The 17,636-nt window shown below is 41.4% G+C and overlaps 1 protein-coding gene across 2 annotated transcripts in view; it reads left to right on the top strand.

The window, feature by feature from the left end:
- The window catches only part of lancl2 (LanC lantibiotic synthetase component C-like 2 (bacterial)), a 90,160-nt gene extending 72,815 nt beyond the window's left edge, over positions 1-17,345 (top strand). For both annotated transcript variants that reach the window (XM_060922462.1, XM_060922461.1), the window contains 4 exons: positions 1,961-2,143; positions 4,616-4,792; positions 14,784-14,856; positions 16,635-17,345. In XM_060922462.1, coding sequence (XP_060778445.1) covers positions 1,961-2,143; positions 4,616-4,792; positions 14,784-14,856; positions 16,635-16,711 — 510 coding nt within the window. In that variant the 3' untranslated portion in view covers positions 16,712-17,345. The remainder of the gene's footprint in view (positions 1-1,960; positions 2,144-4,615; positions 4,793-14,783; positions 14,857-16,634) is intronic.
- Positions 17,346-17,636: the final 291 nt, after the last annotated feature.

Raw genomic sequence — 17,636 nt, forward strand, 5'->3', positions numbered from 1 at the left:
CTACTTTTCTAATTGGACAATTTCAGCTTGTTCAGCATTTCAAATGCTGATGAACGGTCTCCTCTTATCAATAAAGCCAGCATACTTGTAACGTTCACAAGTGTTCACACACAACACCTCGGAATCACCCACCCGATCATCTTAAGATGGTGTCCATGGCAAGACGTGAATTATTAATAAGGCATAAATTATGTTTGGACATCATCCCATAAATCTAAGTCAAACTAGAGGAAGGTAAGTATATTTTCTTTCTTTCTCTCTCTCTCTCTCTCTCTCTCTCTCTCTCACACCCAGCCTGTGAGCTGATTGGGTGGAGCTCATGCACAGTTGCTAAGGCGATAGGGCTGTGCGTAATGCTGACGCAGATGGACATGCGCCACTGCTCATAATAATGCATTGTTCCAGCTTTGTAATGGTACAGGGTGTGTGTGTGTGTGTGTGTGTGTGTGTGTGTGTGTGAGAGAGAGAGAAAGATTTGTTTGAATTCAGCCTCTTTGCTTGTACAGCTCAAATGTATGCCATTTGGCAGAACACTATGTCTCAAGGTGGAGCGGTCAGCCTTTAAAGCACCGCATGTATTTGTGTGTGTTCTTGCAGAAGCAGCTTTATTAGCAGTATTGAACAGATGTTGATGGGGACTAGATAGCATCACTGATATGCTTTTGAGAGGCTTACTGTAATTCCCTTACTATAATTACTGTAATTTTGAGAAGCTTACTGATAGTGCTCAATTATTCCTGATTAGTGCCAGTAATGTTGGAATTGGTGTGTCGTAACCAACAGCGCCATCCGCAGCGGAACCTGCAGCAGCTGTGCCAACATTGCTAGTCTATTTTCACTGGCATCTGTGTAGAGAGCATTCTGGCAACGCAGTGAGACGGCACGCAGCTGCTCTGTGCAAGCAAGACTGACTGCTCGTCTCGCACCTTCGACTGCTCACCCAGCAGTGTGCCGTTTTACTCAGAGGAAGCCTTCAGCAGTCCATCACACCCAGGCTTTTTCCCTTTTTACATCCTTCCAACCCTGAAGAACAAAACCAGTGAAGGCTCTGTAAAGCAGCAGGAGTGGAGAGTGAGGGCAAAAGCTGGGGGTTTGGTTCCAACTGAGCTGTTTTTCAGTCAGCAAATGCCTGTGTAAATGTACTAGACTGCACAATGAATCACGTTTTCAGTGTGAAGTAGTGGCTCAGGCTTTGGGTTAATGATCAGAAGGTTATGAGTTCAAACCCCAGCTAGGATGTTGGCAAATGTTTATTCAAAATTGCTTTGAATCAGTCACTTTGGAAAGGTTACTGTTTGCTATTGACCCTAGTGCAGCTCCAGGGTCCCTGCTTCGATCCGGAGTTTGGGTTGTTCTTCAACAATAACATGCATGTGCGTGAATTGGCTATACTACGTTGCCTATAGGGGTGTGTGCACATGGGCATAGTGCCCTGCAATGGACTGGCATACCATACTGGATGCAGGACAATTCACCCTGTGTTTGGGACAGGTTCTAGATCCACTGGGACCCAGTAAAGTGGCCACTGAGAGATGAATTATGGAATTAGGATTCAATATTAAACATATAAGCCATTATCAAGCAGTCCTAATAAATTCTACATAAATGTAATCCAGTAAATAAAAATGCCCTCCAAAATCAGACTCTCTTCACCCACTTAGTAGAAGAAACATATTTGTACATTTTCTGTAGCACTATGCTCGTCTCTGGATAATGTTTCCAATAGCAACATGCTGGAAATGGTTAAAAAATAAGTTCTGGTTCTCTTCTGCTGATATCGTCATCTTCATGAGACTGGATTGTAAGAACTTGTCTTATTGCAGATTGTTAGATTTTTTTTTTCCTTTTTCTTTTTTTCTCTTCCAGTGAAAAGCTCCCTGCTTTATCACTCCAAAACATTTCTCACCAGACGTTTCTCTTTTCTGTGTGTGTGTGTGTGTGTGTGTGTGTGTGTGTGTAGCCCACAGCTAAGGTTAACCCTGAAATTCTGACAGAGTTGATCCGGCCAAGTATAGATTATGTGCGGCACAAAAAGTTCCGCTCGGGCAACTACCCATCGTCCCTCAGTAATGAGACAGACAGACTGGTGCACTGGTGCCACGGAGCGCCGGGCGTGGTCCACATGCTCATCATGGCACATAAGGTGAGTTACAAACAGATCCCCAGTCCGTACACATACACACTGTGCTGTGTGTGTGTGTGTGTGTGCGTGTGTTTATTCTTTAGTACACACAGACATGCTGGAGAGAGATACACATGCAAGAGGAAGCTTCTAGAAATGGTTTTAAATTCTTTCAAATGGAGCCACTTAATGAATTTTGTATTCAAATTTGTAAATAACAATTTTCTGACTTCCTGCCTGGGGTTACAGGTCCTCGCATCTTTTTGTTTCACCTAGAGGTTATGTAAGAGATTGTTAGTGATGTTTTTTGGCTGTAATAATGAACATCCGTCATAGGCACATGGACCTAATCAGAATGATTTGATTGCTGACTGCAAAAATGGATGATTTATGAAAATTAATGACCAGCAGCGAACAGATTCGGACTCAACAATGCAATAATGCACTCAGTTCGCACAGCTGAAATATTAAACCTCTTGATTTAATAACAAGGGCACGAAGTCCAAATACCTCTCAATGAATTTTAGTCCCTCTGGTCTTTCTCTAAGAATCCAACAGTGCCATCTAGTGGTTAAATGTTGCACAGCAAACGCACTGTATGGCTATATGTAAATATAAATCATATTTATACCAAGAAACCGATGGTTAGATCTTGAGGCAAGGTTTTCGGTGCAAACAGAAAACGAGTTTGATAATATGTGGCTTGTTATGGGTTAACATAAGCAGCATCCAGTACTGTGCATCAGTGCCTCTGTGATCTTGTCCATGCCCTTTAAATAACACTCGTTTTTACGATTATGGTGAGCTTACTGTTGCTCGAGTAAAACAGTTTCTCTTATCTGGAATGCAGAAGAATTTGAACTGAAATGGACTTTCACAGTTAATATGTGCCCGCTCCAGAAAAATAAGTAAATAAACAATAATATAAAAATCTTCTGTGGTTTTCCTTCCCTCTTCTCATGGATGGCTGGGCCATTTGCTTGCTTGTTCATTTTCCCCCCTCCTCACTCTCTTTCACAAAACTGATAATGCCTAAGGGCAGTTAGGGGAAATCGAGCATGTGCTATATTTGGAAACTGCATTTCCTCAGTCGCATGTTTAACCCTGCAGTTCTAATAAATTATGCTGTAGCAGTCAGCCATCTCTTGAAAGCCAGGGTTGGATGTATATGAGACTAGTTTTACGCCCACCACAGTCACAAGCCTCTTAAAATGGTGGTAGATTCTTGAATTAAATTTTTCATCTAATGGAAATTGCCTAATTTTAATTATAATTCATAATGGTTTCTGAATATAATGCAAAAGTTTACTATCCCTACTTGGTTGCATATAGACTATGGTCAAGTGTATGCGGACACCGGATCATCACACCCATATGTGATTCTGCCACAAAGTTGGAAGCACACAATTGCATAGAAAGTCTTTTGTATATTGAAGCATTACAGTTTCCCTTCACTGGAACGAAGAGGTGCAAACTTATTCCAGCCTGACTGTGTCCCCATGCACAAAGCAAGCTATGAAAACATGGTTGGTGTTGAACTTGAGTGTCCTGTACAGAGAACTGACCCTCAACCTCAATGAGCACGTTTGGCACGAACTCCCTCCCCAGAATCATTGCCTGAATACTCCTGTGGCTGAAAGAGCAAAAAAATCCCCACGGCCATACTTCAGAATCTAGTGGAAAGTCTTCCCAGAGTAGTGGAGCAAAGTGCGGACTAAATCTGGAACGTGATGTTTGACCAGCACATATGGGTGTGATGGTCAGGTGTCTGCATACAGGGCCATGTAGTGTTTGAAATGCTGCTGCAATTCTAAAGAATATGATGCTCGCATTGAAAATCCTTTCAAAACACTTATTGTTTGAGATCATTGTAGAAGATTTATGATTTCAAATAAGCATGGGACATTCTTCATGATGGTAGGATTTTTATTTCCTTTGTAACCTCTGGCTTGCTTATCAGGGATCTAAATCTGCACCTGGATGCTTCTGCTTTGAAACAATATCCATTTTATTTTATTTATTTAAGTTTTTTTGGGGCTTTTTTCACCTTTATTGGATAGGACGGTGTAGAGACAGGACAGGAAATGAGTGGGAGAGAGAGACGGGGAGGGATCGGGAAATGACCTCGGGTCGGAATCGAACCCGGGTCCCTGGATTTATGGTATGGCGCCTTAGCCACCTGAGCCACGACGCCCCCATCCATTTTATTTTAACTGTAAATGCTTCATAGGATTCAGGGCCACCATCATGTATCGTATTTCCTGCTTTATATTCTCAGCTTGGAGTACAATACGGTATGAAGGAGAGCTTAGACTAAAGTAGTTATCTAGCTACCATGTAACATATGCTGCCGCTCAGCTCGCATGGCCTTATTTGTGAGTGAATAACCAAGTGTGAAATAAAATTAGGGCTTAATTAAGAGTAGTCTACAGAAACAATTGCTTGTGACTGATCACCTCTTGTGTGCATATGTGTGTGTGTGTTCGTTCTCAGGTGTTTAAGGATGAGAAGTATCTGAAAGATGCGGCAGAGTGTGGTGAGGTGATTTGGCAGAGAGGTTTACTGCGCAAAGGCTACGGCATCTGTCACGGCACCGCTGGCAACGGCTACGCTTTCCTCTCCCTGTACAAGCTCACACAGGAGCAGAAGTACCTCTACCGTGCCTGCAAGGTATCCAGCAAAACACAGTGGGAGAGATCATTTGTGTGGGTGTCCTGCTCAGCAGATGCTGTTTAGTCTGATTTATGTTTATGTTGTTAGATCAGTGTTGTAATTATTTTGTCTGGATTTATTTTTTGCTCTGCCCACTGCTAGGATCTGAAGGGAGGCAGCACAGCTCTGAGAAAGCCGTGACATTTTAGTTGATCTATGAGCAGTCATTCTCTCCCCAGCTCCAAATTCAGATAACACCTTTACACTGCAGCACTTTTTCTTTTTTCTTTCATTTTGACGTGCAGCGTTGGTAATCCTGTGAGTACCAGCTGTGGAAAAACTGGCATTTTTGTGGTGTTTTCCTGCCAGTAGTAATCCTGTGTAAATGTGATAAGATGAGAATCTAATCAGTGATCAGATTTGCAAATTGATTTCAGTGGTTGTAAAATGGGTTGCATAGCCTAAGGTGAACAGATTTCCAGAGTCTAAAACCGGGACACTTTGCGCGTGACCGTGATACTCGTGCACGCACACGCGTTTTGATGTAAACATGCGCCGGCTCAAACCATGGCTCAGACAGGTGCTTTTATCATTTTGTAGAAGCTCATTATACATTTCAGAGAATAATCAAGTATTTTCTTATCTACATGTACTTCTATCACAATTCAGTTAAAGTAAGAAAATCAGACAACAGATGTGATGATAGGGAATAGGCCAATAGCCTAAATTTCAACTGATTTTATTTCACCTTTGTGAAAACGCCAAGAAAATGCATTGCTTGCATATTAACATCAACATTTTATGCGATGAGCTTTTTTTTAAACAATAGGCTATGCATTGTAACAGGAACGAGCGCATGAGCCTAATCGTTGTCACCTCCGAACCTTTACCCAAAATGCCCTCTGTTTAATCTTAACCAGTGTCGGCTATTAACTATTTTGAAAACGTGAACCCTGAGCTGACAACAGCATCAAACAAGTCAAGACCATCTGTGATACAGATTAAAGACAGATGAAACAGATGAAGGACAACAAAAAATGTTTCAGAAACACAGCCACCCTCCCACCCTAAAGAAGATGCCATTTTATTGCATATATTTAGATGAGTGAATTTGCTCCAGTAGCGCTTTATTGCCCGAGAGCCTGCTGTGAAACTGCGAGCAAGTATCGTTGAAATTGGCCCGGGTAACGAGCAAGGCTTTGAGAGTAGGTACGGTCATGCGATTCCTCTAGTCAGTCCAGGTGTTGTTCATGAGTGAAAATATTCGCTCAAGTGGAGCATTGGTGCCAGGTAGGTACATGGCAAACTGGCAAAGCTGGCTGACATTGCTGTAAGGAATCTCCCTACTCTTGAAGTACGCGAACATATCCGCCCAGCGCTCATCCGTTCGGCATTGTCGCGTAGTAGTTGACAGCCGCTAGCGAAAAAAAACCCGTTATAACGCGGCCTCTGTATTGTAACATTGTACAAATAGATACATTGTAAGGTTGACTGTGCACACATGCACATTGATGCTGAATTGCTAGAAGCTTTATTGACATCTTGTTGGCTATATATGATCGCTGTAACCGGGACAGTTTGTTAGTGTTTGGTGTAAACCGGGACATTTCAGCGTCCCGACGGACCTTTGTCGGGACTGGGGACACACAACTCAAAATCGGGACTGTCAAACCGGGACGTCTGGTCACGCTAGCATAGCCTTATAACAGTTTTGAATCTTAATTTCCCAGGAATTACAAGAGTATGTACTTGGAGCATTTATGCAGTTGTAAGGGGTGGGAAAAGGGCATCTTTTGAATTTAGTGAAAATGGGGAAAGTCCGGCTCCATAAAAGTAGCAGCACAGCACACCTTTTTTTTTTTTTTTTTTTAAAGTGCCTTGAATTCAGCCTGAACACTGAGCATTTGAAATTTTTACAGTATACACTCACAATCTACTTTACTAGGAATCAACTACAATCATGCAGTTATGAGTCATCCTGAGTCAATACCTTGAACTCGGTCATGTACGTCCGCCATTCCTGGACAGTTTTTGCAGTGTAGCAGGCCACCGTCATTAGGGTTGCCATCAAAGGGGTTTTCTTGGTCTGCAACAATGTTTAGTCCATGTCAAAGTAACATCCGCATGCGTGCCAGAACCCAAGGTTTCCCAGCAGAACATTGCCCAGAGCATCACACCAGCTTGCCTTCTTCCCATAGTGCATCCTGGTGCCATCTCTTCCCCAGGTAAGCGACGCACATACACCTGGCTGTCTACATGATGTAAAAGAAAATATGATTCATCAGACCACACCACCGTCTTCCATTGCTTCGTAGTCCAGTTCTGATGCTCACATGCCGATTGGAGGTGCTTTTGATGGTGAACAGGGTCAGCATGGGCACTCTGACTGGTCTATGGCGATGCAGCTCCATACACAGGAAACTGAGATGCACTGTGTGTTCTGACCCCTTTCCATCATAGCCAGCATAGACCTTTTCAGCAGTCTCTGGTACAGTCTGTGGGATCGGACCAGACGGGCTGGCTTTCACTTTCTATGCGTATCGGTGAACTTCGACACCCATAACCCTGTCGCCGGTTCACCGGTTGTCCTTCCTTGGACCACTTGTGTTGGGTACAGACCAACGCATACCAGGAACATTCCAGAAGATGTGTCATTTTGGAGATGCGCTGACCCAGTCATCTACCCCTCACAATTTGGCCCTTGTCAGTCGCTCATATTCTTATGCTTTCTCATTTTTAGCTTGTCCAGTCGCAGGCCAGGCTGGATGAGCTCATGTGATCACGCATCGTCCGTCCACAATTTACAAAAATCGCTGCTACTCCTACATGATTGATTGGATTTGGATCAAACTCACATATACAGTGTTCCCTAGGTGGGTGTGCATAAGAGTTGTCAAGATGGTGGCACCACCAGTCATATTTACAACTTGATGGGTGTTTTGGCCAGTATGAGCTACAGCCTCGTTGAGGCTATTTTTCCTGCTTCCAACACATCAACTTCGAAAACTGACTTCTCTTGCTGCCTAATATATCCCACCCCTTGACAGGTGCCATTGTAACAAGATAATTGTTATTCATGTCACCTGTCAGTGTTTTTAATGTTATGGCAGATCGGTGATGTGTGTGTATATAAAAATATAAAATAGGGTTAGTCAAAATTATGTTAACACTTAAATGGTAGAAACCATTTATTCACAAAACATACATCATATGTGCAAGATGATTTACAGGACGGTCTCAACCTGTTTGCCTTTGTGTTCAACACACAAAAACCAGCGAGCAACAGTACCATTTAAAGAAAAATAATAATAATAAAAATAATCCATTAGTGTTAAGATAATTTTGATGAACCCTGTGTGTGTAATTTATAAATACATACTAGTTCTTTATCTACACTGGACCCCATATTGTTGACCTTTATTTTAATTTGGAGCACATTACCTGATGAGTATGGATTTCCTCAGAATTTCCATGACTAAAGTCATACATTTATATGAGAACTTCGGATATTCCCAGAGGTTATGAAGTCAGAAATTTGCAAATTAAAAGCTCTCATGCTTCCTGGCTGCAGTATTTTCTTGGAGGAAAGACTGCATTTCCTGTAACTCTCGACTCAGCCATGGTGTCTGTGGTATGATGGTGTTGATCCAACCCTGCAAAATGAGGTGATCTGGTTCCTTGACAAACACACTTAATGTTTGTTTCTTGTAAATTTGTAAGTTTTTAATCTGAATTTTTTTCTGGTAAATTTGACTTTATAATCTCGGAATATACACACACAGGGTGTTTTTTCAAAAAAATTTGATATAATTTCACAGTCTAATAACTTGGCCAATTCTCGTTCAGTTGACCTCAAATTTTAACGGCATGTGTGGAAACCAGTCAAAATTTTGTTTGTTTTGTTTTTATCTTTTTAGGTATAGAAATGACATTCACTGGAAAAGAAAAGGCGTTTTGTGTGTTAGAGTACGCTCGAACACAGTCGAACAAAACTGTGTAGCGTGCATTTATGAGAGAATTCTCTAAAAATGCACCAACTGCAATGCAGATTTGGACACGGCACAAAAAGTTCAAAGAAGGGAGGCTGTCTGTGTCTCAGGCGGTGCGCATATTGAACATTTGTGAAAGCGTTGATGGAATCCACATACCTTTTTGAAATTCTCATTCAAATTTTGAGGAATAAATCTATTGCTCAACATTAAGCCTGTTCAGTTTCATTTGCTGAGACTATGTAGTTTCTGGGATATTTACATCTCAAATCATATCAAATTCTTTGAAACAGTGTGTGTGTGTGTGTGTGTGTGTGTGTGTGTGTGTGTGTGTGTAAAATAATTGCTTGGGCCAGGGGTTTTCAAAGTGTGGGAGAGTCAGCCCCCCCTCAGAGAGCAAATAAAGAACAGCACCCCCCTCACAATTTTTATTGTTGCTATACTTAATGTTCCATTCATATTTTTAAAAAATGGTTGTTGTACACATTTTTCTTTTTTTCTTTTTCACATTTTAAACATCTGTGCTTTTTAAAACATCTTGTTTTACACAATTTAAACATCTCATAGCATCGTTAGCTAGCACCTCTTGGCAGACAACACACTGTGGCAGTGGAGCATCTTCAGATCCAGTCCATGAAAATCCAAACTTTAAATAATTGTGGTCATACTTCCTTCTTTTTCCAGTCCCCCAGGATTCCGCGGGCCTTTTTTGTGATTGTTGCGGGCTAAAATGTCTGATGTTGCGGGGGGGTTTCCAAAAAATTGCGATGAAAGTTGTGGTGTTTTTTAGGATTTTGTTGCGATTACATTGCGGGAGGAAGTGAAAGTTGCGAGAAATTGTTGCGATTTTCTCTTTTTGTGATTAAAATTGAGTGATATGTTAAATATTAAGTTATTACTGAAAAACTATTGATTAAAAAAACAAAGACACTGAGAAATGGTCCTATAAACAACTTTACCAATATAAAAGATTACCAGGACTACAAAAATGCAGAAAAATAGGCTTTACTTATCCAAATGTGCCTGTTGGTTCAAAAGTTAAAGTGCATAGAACCTCACAGCACAACATGAAGTTACCTTAAAATATAAATGCCTCAGCTTTCATGTAAGAAAAAAACTATTAATACTAGTACTGTGTGCAGGCAGTCTCTCCTGAAGAATAAATTAAACAATAATTATAAACTAAAAATAAATGGCTCAGGATTCATAGAAGAAAAAAAAAAACAATTTGAACAGAATCTCACAGTATGATGCTGAAGCTGCCAAACAATGGAAAATAAAATACCATTTTGGCAAAAATGTTGGCATCCATTAATTTCTTGTATTAAGTAAAACAAATAATGTAAAGTGCACACAGTGCTTCACTGTAAACATAACACACTTTCAGTAACAGAATTTAAGCCTACAGAAACACTGACTCGCACATCATGCAATGTTGCCAGATACTGCTGACGTTTTCCAGCCCAAAATATGTTCAAAACCCGCCAAAATGCACCTGAAACCGCCCAATCTGGCAACATTGCGCACATGCTGCTTCTCTTGAACGTATACACGGAAGTAAGGCGGAAGGTAGTTTGTCGACGTCACCTCAAGACGACGCCAACGATTGGTCAAATTTGCGGGAAAGTTGCGGTGATTGGATATAATTGCAACACCGCCCTGAATTCGCGGGGATTGGTTGAATTTGCGTTGAAGTTGCAAATCGCAACATCCTGGAGGCTCTGTTTTTTTTCTTGGCCCAGACTCTGTCTCCTCACTCACTGTAGCTTTAGGTACTAAAAATCGATCCATTTTGTCTCTGGTAAAGGCTAGCTGAAGTTCGCTAAATGTCCGCAATAGTAACTTATTCTGGTTTATTTTTCCTCACGTTGCGCCCCCCCTGAAGAACTCTGGCGCCCCCTGGGGGGGCGCGCCCCACACTTTGAAAAGCCCTGGCTTGGGCCTTATATGGGGGTAAATTTTCATATAAATTATGAAACTCTTACCCTTCAGATTTGTTTGGTTATGAAAGAAAACTAATTTGCCTAAATTTGGAACATTTTGAATAATATACAAGTCATTGAGATTTCTGGAGTTGCAAGGCAACATAAAAGTCCAGGTTTTCTAAGATTTTCAGACACTGCTTCACTGTCGCTTTATTCACATTGGGGAATTTTTCTCAGCGGTTTTGGACAATTTGAAGCAAATACTGTTTTTTGCTCTTCATTGGTGGTAATCGGTGCATTGTATTCTTCAATCAGAGCCACACCTCGTTCTGCCGTGTCATTAACAACCTTCAGGTTTTGCACAGTTGTAAATGTTGCCTTGTAGTCGTCTCGGCTATCCCACGTTTCTGGATCAGACTCAAAGAAGCTTGTTCAGTGGTAGCTGCTGCACTTGCCCGGATGGTGGTCTTTAAAGATCTTGTGATGGTGAAAGAACACACTTATGGCCCTTTTCCACTACCCTTTTTCAGCTCACTTCAGCTCGCTTCAGCTCACTTCAGCCCGACACGGCTCGCGTTTCGACTACCAAAAACCAGCACGACTCAGCTCGTTTCAGCCCTGCTTAGCCCCTAAAACTCGCACCGTTTTGGAGTGGGGCTGAAGCGAGCCAAACCGTGCCGAGTGAGGCTGGGGGCGTGAGCAGACACTCCCCTGTGCACTGATTGGTGAGGAGGCGTGTCCTCACTTGCCCACACACGCCCCGCGAGCGCGCTGGGATCTGTAAACACCGCAAACCCGGAAGAAGAAGAATTACGAATTACGAGAATTTCTGAAGCCTTATGCGCCTCGCCTCATCTATACGCTCTTGCCAGTATCTGTTGGCGTTGTCGGTGACAACAAGCCACAGCACCAAGACCAGCAACACTAACGACACCATGTCCTCCATGTTTATTGTTTACTATCCGGGTCGTGAGACTACCGCTTAAAAGATCACTGAATCAGTGACATACAGAGCATCGTGGACGAGTTCGCGGAGCGCAAGGCTCGTCGTATGCCCTTCAAATAATGCGCGCAGTAGGCTATTGATGTTTTATTATGAGCCATGTACAGTATGTCGCCTAATGTTTTTTTGTTTCTGAGTTACATGTTCGTTTGAAGGACTTAATGTACTAAATAACATAGTTGCACCCGGTAGTGTTGAAATTGGTAAACACCGCAGTTGCGGACATTTTGTAGCCTAAAATGATGTTATGATAAGCTTTCATAAAGGGCCCGGTCATTTGCCCCGCCCCCGGCCCGGCTCTGACTTGTTCCGCCACTGTCACTGATGTCACTGTTTGCGCTGCTTAACGACATCACGTGACGTCCACCCACTTTTGCTAACTCCACCCAATGTGTCCACCCACTTCCAGCCAGCACGGTTCAGCGCGGTTGTAGTCGAAATGCAACTCCAACAGCCCCGCTCAGCTCGACTCAGCTCGACTCAGCACGGCACGGCTCAGCCGCGTTTGTAGTGGAAAAGCGGCATTAGAACTTGCTTCTTTGAAGGCAGTTTGCTTCCAGTTATTTCACTTTCCACACTGGCAAGTATCCACACAGAAGATTTACTTTTAGTTGCAATCGCCAAGTCAGCCATTGTGCAGTCATAGTTTAATCAGTGGCCTCTAACAGTACTGTCTGTGCAACTGAGATCAGATCTTTTCTAATTCTTTAGTATTGATCTGTTTCACTGGTTGTCATGGAGATGCTTAATGTGTTTGTTTTGACTGAAATAAAGTGTCAATACTGCCATTAAAAGAATACATTGCGAATGACTATCAGTCTGTAATTTTAAATTTCAAGGTCATTGAGCAACCTCTAAATGTTTATATATTCCTTTAAAATTTTACACAATTTTATTTAATTTATTGGAACATTAAATTTATTTATTTATTATTAAATGAATTTATTATTAATTTATCAAATTTGTTTTATGGTTTTCATCTCAACACTGTGGCAACATGGTGTATAGCCAGATCCAGGATCAGATTAAAACATTATGCATGATGCAGCTCAGTAGAACTGCACTCCACACTGACTCTTTCTCTCTCACTACAGAGCAGCTGATAGGAATACAGTGTGTCCTCCTCTAGTGCGAAGCCACATTCCTGTTTGAACGCTGATAATTACTGCAGTCTACCCAAAGTGCCGAGTAATGAAAGCATAATGGACTCCACTGTTTTCCCCATCATTGCAGCAGCCTTTTACAGCTGGAGTTATTTTCCAGCACAAATGAATCACCAGCTTTCATCTGAGCCTTGGCTTACTTGGTTGAAACGAAGAGCTCAAATGAGAGGTAGCGCGGATGTTCTTGAAAAGGTGAAACAAAAATTGCCTCACCTTGTTCAAACAGTTTGATTGGCACCAATTATTTGGGTGTTTATTCAAGCAAGATTTTTCTGTGAAGCAAGACATGGGTCTTAATTTTAACTTCATACTTTTAATGCAGGGTGAAAATGAGTCGGTAACAGGGGTAGAAACATAATTTCATAGCTCGGCCATTGTGCAAGGAAAAGCTCCAGTGTGCTGCCCAGTCATGCGTTCTACCACCTTTTAGCCTAATGTAATAACATATGGTGAGTCAGTTTTGTGATGTAGCACCCTCGATAAAAGATCAGCAACTGGTTGGTCAATATTTGGCTTTGAGCTGTGGTGTTTTCTCTTCGTACTGGTATGTATAAAATGTATTTAGGTGTTGCATATGCCTTTATTTTCTGCCAATATGTTTACGTTTAACTGTGAAACTTTATTTTGCTTGTTTTCATCAGTGTTTCATATACCTCTGTGTCTATGATTTGGAGAAGTTTATACATTTTATACACACACACACACACACACACACACACACACACTAATCTGCTGTACCATTAACCAGGTTGTACCTTGGCACTATGTGTAGCATAGCAGGCGGTAGGAATCGGAAACAGTGATGTGCAATTAGGTTTAAAAAAAATATATATATAAAATCTCATTATGTTCTACAGGGTCGCAGGCAAGCTGGAGCTTATCCCAGCTGACTGGGTACATCCTGGACAAGTCGCCAGGTCATCGCAGTGCTGACACACAGACAACCATTCACACTCGCACCTACGGTCAATTTAGAGTCACCAGTTAACCTAACCTGCATGTCTTTGGACTGTGGGGGAAACCGGAGCACCCGGAGGAAACCCACGCGGACAACATGCAAACTCCACACAGAAAGGCCCTCGCCGGCCACGGGGCTCGAACCCGGACCTTCTTGCTGTGAGGCGACAGTGCTAACCACTACACCACTGTGCCGCCTATATATATATAGCTCTCTTAGTACAAACAGATAAAAAAAAAAAAGCGTAGACAAAAAACAAAACAAAAAGCTATGTACATGTAGAAAGGTAAATATATGTATAGACAAGCATATATATAAACCACACACCAGATTAAAATTCTTGTCAGAGACCATAAGGAGTAGGCTTTCTTTCATTTTCTGGTTGTTAAACTTGTTCGCAGAATCATAAAGTAATAGCTCATACACAAGATCTGCTTGTTCCAGGCACACAGAGTTGAACAGTAGGAGGATTTCAAAGAAACAAGTTAATATTTATTTTAGAAATGTACATCTGTGGATTTTCCATGGATATCTGTTGGACCCTATTAGTGACAGAGCCAGTAATGTTTCCTAATGCATAAAATGTTTAAACTTTTTTTAAAAAATATTTTTAAAAACTTCTGACTTCTTGCTATCTCGTAAGTGTTTTTTTTTTTCCTCCACTTTTTTCCTTTTGCATACCTACACAAATGTATATTTCTTTCGCATGAGTAAATGTAGTATTTGCTAATCAAATTAGCTTCCTTGGATCAGTGATTCACAGTTGAGAGATACATTTTCACATTATTTTAATATACAGTACAATTTATTGGGTTGCATGAGTTACTATTGATTTCATTGACTGATTTGATTGGATTTTCGTGCCTCATTTGTGGTGGAAAGCTTGTGGTCCGTGCAGGAACGTGCACACGCACACCATTGTGGTTATTTAGCCCTTCTTGTCTGTGTGTGTGTGTGTGTGTGCGCTTTAGTTTGCAGAGTGGTGTCTAGACTATGGAACACATGGCTGCCGTATTCCAGACCGACCGTATTCCCTCTTCGAAGGTAAAGGTTTTTGTCTGTCTCATGTACATCATCCGCAGACAATGTTCAAAGCACCTGACCTTAAATGTCTGTCCTCTAAAAAAGTGAGTCGGTGAAATAATTCATAATTACTGAAGCTCCTTCAATCCAGATAGCCTTCTGTAATTTTTATATATTTAATGAAGACCAGTTACAAAAACATTATGAAGCATTTTCCCTGTCGTCTTAAACATGCCCTCCCTTTTAATTCATCCATAATCAGACCTAGTCATTGGGAGAAAATGAAAGCCAGACAGCGGTTTTAGTAAACTGTCCTTTATCTGGTTCATGTCTTTCTGCATGCCAAGCCATCATCAGTAATGAAATCCTCGGTTTTATATGAGAGGGTTGAATGTACAGACCATCATTTTCCTGCACTCATTTGGTAGAGTAGAGCGAGTAGAAGTGGAAGAGGCATAGACATCAGTCTTTTAAAAGGTCAGTAATTGAGTGTGTGCCAATATAAAATGAAAAAGCGCTTGCTGTTTAATAGGAAGACTAGAACATTTTATTTTTCTCAGTTTCAGACTACATTACACACTCGCAAATAACCTGTCATGATGACGGGTTAAATTTAAACACGAAGCATTATTACAAATATTTTTTTGTGTCCAGCAGTGGGTAGGGTTTCTCACCAGGCATGCTGGATCTGGGATTGCTTCTTCAAAAGCTGTCCGTTTGCACTTCCCCCTTGTTAAGGGTTTAATAAGCAGGCACTACATGACTCTGAGTCTGTCCACATGGAACCACAGTGGCAGTCTGGGCCAACCGACAGCCTGCCATCTAACTCCACTCTGAGTTGGCATCCAGCACCATATATCTGCTGCCTCACCTTATTGTTGCCATAGTAACACCCTTTTCTGTGCCCGAGTCTGAGGAGTGGTGGCCTCTGATTGGTGGAGCTGTTCCTCTTGTTAGTTTCAGAGAGGCTGGCAGGAGGCATGAGCCTCGGGACACATACACGCGCGCGCACACCCCTGACAGGTTTTATTCAGCGTTACCTTAGTGTGCTGGATGGTGTACTGACTTGTTGCTCATTTTTAGTGCAGAAAGGGAAGAAAAAAAAAATCACTGGCCACTTTAATAGGAACACCTGTACCCTGCTCATTCCTGCAATTATCTAATTTCCTATTTGCACTCAAGGCTTTGACGTATTTCTGTTTTGAAATCTCGCATCTCCTGTAGCACTATTTACATTCGGCAGTACAGTGAAACAGCAACATCGAATGTTTTGTTGGCTCACATGTTTTGTGCTTTTTCAAAGGTATTTTCTTACTTTTATAGTTTATGTACGATGAAGCATACAGTCTGATTGTTCACATGTTCATATCAAACTTCAAAATGGACATTTCCGGAGATTTTTTCACCCGTGTGATGAGAGAAGTTCACCTGCCTTTCCGTTGATGGTTCACACTGACAGACAGAGCCATGTTTATGCTGTAATTTAGCAACCATAATAGTCTGTATGACTATCTACACCAGCTGCAGTTCTGCAGCACTCATGTGGCCATGTTTGTAGTGTAAGAGCTGAGCATGTAGAATGCTCATTATAATTAAATATTAATATTTTAAGCCATTTTCTTTATACACCTTCCAGCATTAGATAATCATATTTTTCCTTATTGCCTTAAAGCCAAATCATTATATCAGTGTCGTTATGGTATATGGTTTAATTTGTCATTATGTGACAAGACAAAGCTCTGGTGTTCCTCCCAGCAGATCTTCTGAAACTAAGGGCTTTGTGTCTTCCTCTCTTACAGGAATGGCTGGAGCGATCCACTTCCTCTCAGACCTCACCCAGCCAGAGGCTTCTTGCTTTCCCGCCTTTGAACTTTGACCTGGGCTTCTGAGAGCACTGACTTGTGTTTTTTTTTTTGGAACAGTTCTGAGGTGGTGAAGGCTCTTCCAGCAGTAAATAGAACCACTGAACTGATGCAAATGCAAAAAATAATAATAAAAATAAAAAACCTCCCCACCTTCTGCCTATAACTTTAAAACAAGCCACCTTAAGTTCTGTCACTGTAGCTTCCAGACTGTTCCCCTTTTTTTTTAAATATATTTTTTCATGTAAAATAGCGTGTGTTCCCATCCACTGTACTGATTCATCTTTTCACTTCCAAGGCTTAGCATTCAGTTGAAATTGGGTCTTTTGTGCTGCATGCTTGTGTTCTGATTGTATCGCAGTGCTTTAGTTGACCTCGTCTTTGTCTCATGTTTCAGGCCTGTCTTTGTTGTCTATGCATGGGGATGGCTGAAATAAGCTTGTGTACGCTTTTAGCCAAGTTATTGACGTCTGTAATATCAGTTAAGCGTTCACACTGGTGTGGGTGTTACTACATGTCCTGTTATTGAGATTGATAACTCAATGAAAGATTGTGAGGAAAAATGAACCAAACCTTTCCAGTCAATATCATTTTATGAGGCAATGTTATGAATGTTAAAATAAATTGGGCTCCTTCCACTGAACCACATGTTGTGACTGGATTTAAACTCTATTATGTGAAGAACAAAACACACGAGGTTGGTGTGAAGCCATTGCCACCCAGAAGTTGATTATGTTCCTAGAACAGCAAGTCCTGAAGTGTTTTATTCCTCTTATGCCACAGCAATTTGCCAAAAAAAAAATTATTTTTTTTTTTGGATAGTCATACTTTGTCAATTATATGTAATCTTGTGAAACATCTCCAAACAGTCCCTGTTGTCATGTTGCAGAGAAAGTGCAAAGCTCTGAATGCTTAGTTACAGCTTCACCTCTAACTGTT

This window comes from Neoarius graeffei, chromosome 5, assembly GCF_027579695.1.
Source record: "Neoarius graeffei isolate fNeoGra1 chromosome 5, fNeoGra1.pri, whole genome shotgun sequence".
Classification (NCBI taxonomy): domain Eukaryota; kingdom Metazoa; phylum Chordata; class Actinopteri; order Siluriformes; family Ariidae; genus Neoarius; species Neoarius graeffei.